The following is a 2,068-nucleotide window of genomic DNA, read 5'->3' as shown; positions in this document are numbered from 1 at the left end:
GGGGGGTCAGCGCCTCCCTGTGGATTTAGGGTGGGGGGGTCAGCGCCTCCCTGTGGGGTTAGGGTGGGGGTCAGTGTGTCTCTGTGGGGTTAGGGTGGAGGTGCAGCTGAAGGGAGAGACATAGGGTGAGGCCAACACAGGAGATACTGAGGCAGGACCCCAGAGACCATTTTTGTCACACTGAGAAGGTGCTTCCCTGGCCGTCCCCGCATGCCCCACCCTTAGGACCTCTTCTCTTCCCGGGAGTCACCCACCCTGTCTGGCCCCCATCTCTGCACCTGGTTCAGCTGTGGCCCCGCACAGCACGGGCCTGAGCATCCACCAGCTACACAAGAGCCACCAGAGGCCCACCCTCACCCCATCCCCTGAGCTTGGGGATGACAGAGACTTAATGGTGTTCCCAGAATACTCTAGAAGGGGTGAGATAGGGTGTCCCAGGGCAGAACGCCCCCCCCCCATGACCCGTACCGGTGTCCAGGGCAGCTGATGTACGTGACTTCCGCAGGCCAGTCTCGGGGATCTGGCAGTCAGTGGTCCGTCGGCCCAGAGGTGACCGAGCAGGGGCGTCGCAGCTGAGGGTGCCCATGGTGGGCGACGGGTCCAGGGAATGCAGGCTGGAGCTTTCTCAGCAATGCTGTCGCTGGTGGCCACAGCCCGGGCACTGTCCCCAACCCTCACGCCTCCGCCCAGCCTGGCAGAACCTGGCCTCACCACACCTCTCTGGGCTGCACAGACAGCCCCTTGTCCCCTAGCACGGAGTCTAAGGTCCATGGCCCAAAAGGGCTGGCCACCGGACACTGGCCTGGAAGTGGGGCCAGGATCAAGTGACACTGGGCAGCTGGACCATCCAGAGAGAAGAATCCGGTATCAGTGACCTGGCCCCTGGGAGCAGGTTATTAACTGGACACCAGGGCCTGGCAGCAGAAGGAACGAGGTAGCCCATGGCCTGGCCCCATTCCTATAGCAGGTAAACTGAGGCACAGTCCTGTCACACCACAGTTCACAGCTCTGGGCCAAGAAGCATCCTTTCTTCTTCCAACAAGCACATATTGAGCACCTACTGTGTGCTTCGCCTCACATGCTGTGGGTGTGTTTCCAGGAGAGGTTCCTTGGACAGGGACATCATGGTTAGAAAGGGTCAAGGGTCAGCAAAAAAAGAGGAAGACCTTCAAACAGGTGGATTGATACAGTGACTGCTGCAATGGGCTCACGTGTGTCAGAGATTGTGAGGATGGCGCAGGGTAGGATGGGGTTTAGATCTGTTGTTCATAGGGTCGCTATGAATTGAGCTCAACTCGACAACACCTAACAGCAACAAGAACAACAGTGTGCCAGGGAGCTGTGGCAGCCAGTCTGCAGGGAGCTGCACTGGCAACCCAAAGGCTGTGCCTCTCCCGTGGTTCAAATCCACCAACTGCTCTGTGGGAGAAGGATGGGCAATCTCCTCCCTTAAAATTTTCTGCCTCTGGAAAAAAAATAATAAAATAAATAAAAATCTGTTGCCTCTGAAAACCTGCTGGAGAGTCAGTCCTGGCATGATGGTCTACAACAACAACCAGTCCTTGTGAAGGATGCTCTGGTGGCCAAATCTGTCCCTCATTCTGGGCCATGCCACTCTCACAGTGTGGATCCACCATTGGCAACATGAGAGACAGGTGGCCAGTGGCCTGACCCGAAGCTCGAAAACCACTGCAGCATCAGCTTCCAACTTTACCACAATGAGCCTGAAATTTTGAGCTTTGAGTCCTTATAGAAATAGACAGCATCAACTTCCTCCAGCGGAGGTGCTGACGGCTTTGAACAGCCAACCTTTTAGTCAACCACCTTTCTGTGGGATGTGAGCAGGAAATGGCAGGACTGGTATGAGGATCGCAGCCTGAGTGAGGTATCACCCAAGACAGGTGAGAGAGGAAGGCTAGGGGGCAGCAGGACAGGGCACCAGGAAGAACCCTCCTGCCTAAAGATCTCTGTCCCACCTGCCGACGCAGTGAGAGGGGAGGGACTTCAAGGCTGGACCACCACCTCCCAGAAGTCCACAGAGCTTTATCAGCTCACTACAGGGTTGGAA

General features: G+C 56.7%; 1 protein-coding gene across 1 annotated transcript in view; it reads right to left on the bottom strand.

The window, feature by feature from the left end:
- Positions 1 to 586, bottom strand: part of ODF3L2 (outer dense fiber of sperm tails 3-like 2) — a 17,616-nt gene extending 17,030 nt beyond the window's left edge. Inside the window, exon 1 of the mRNA XM_006898028.1 lies at positions 463 to 586. Within this exon, the coding sequence (XP_006898090.1) occupies positions 463 to 586 (124 nt within the window). The remainder of the gene's footprint in view (positions 1 to 462) is intronic.
- Between the last annotated feature and the right edge of the window lie 1,482 nt (positions 587 to 2,068).

This window comes from Elephantulus edwardii, unplaced genomic scaffold (genome assembly GCF_000299155.1).
Source record: "Elephantulus edwardii isolate Elephantulus edwardi_28Jun2011 unplaced genomic scaffold, EleEdw1.0 scaffold00217, whole genome shotgun sequence".
Classification (NCBI taxonomy): domain Eukaryota; kingdom Metazoa; phylum Chordata; class Mammalia; order Macroscelidea; family Macroscelididae; genus Elephantulus; species Elephantulus edwardii.
The sequence above is the reverse complement of the archived record's forward strand: the minus strand, read 5'-3'. Positions and strand labels throughout refer to the sequence as shown.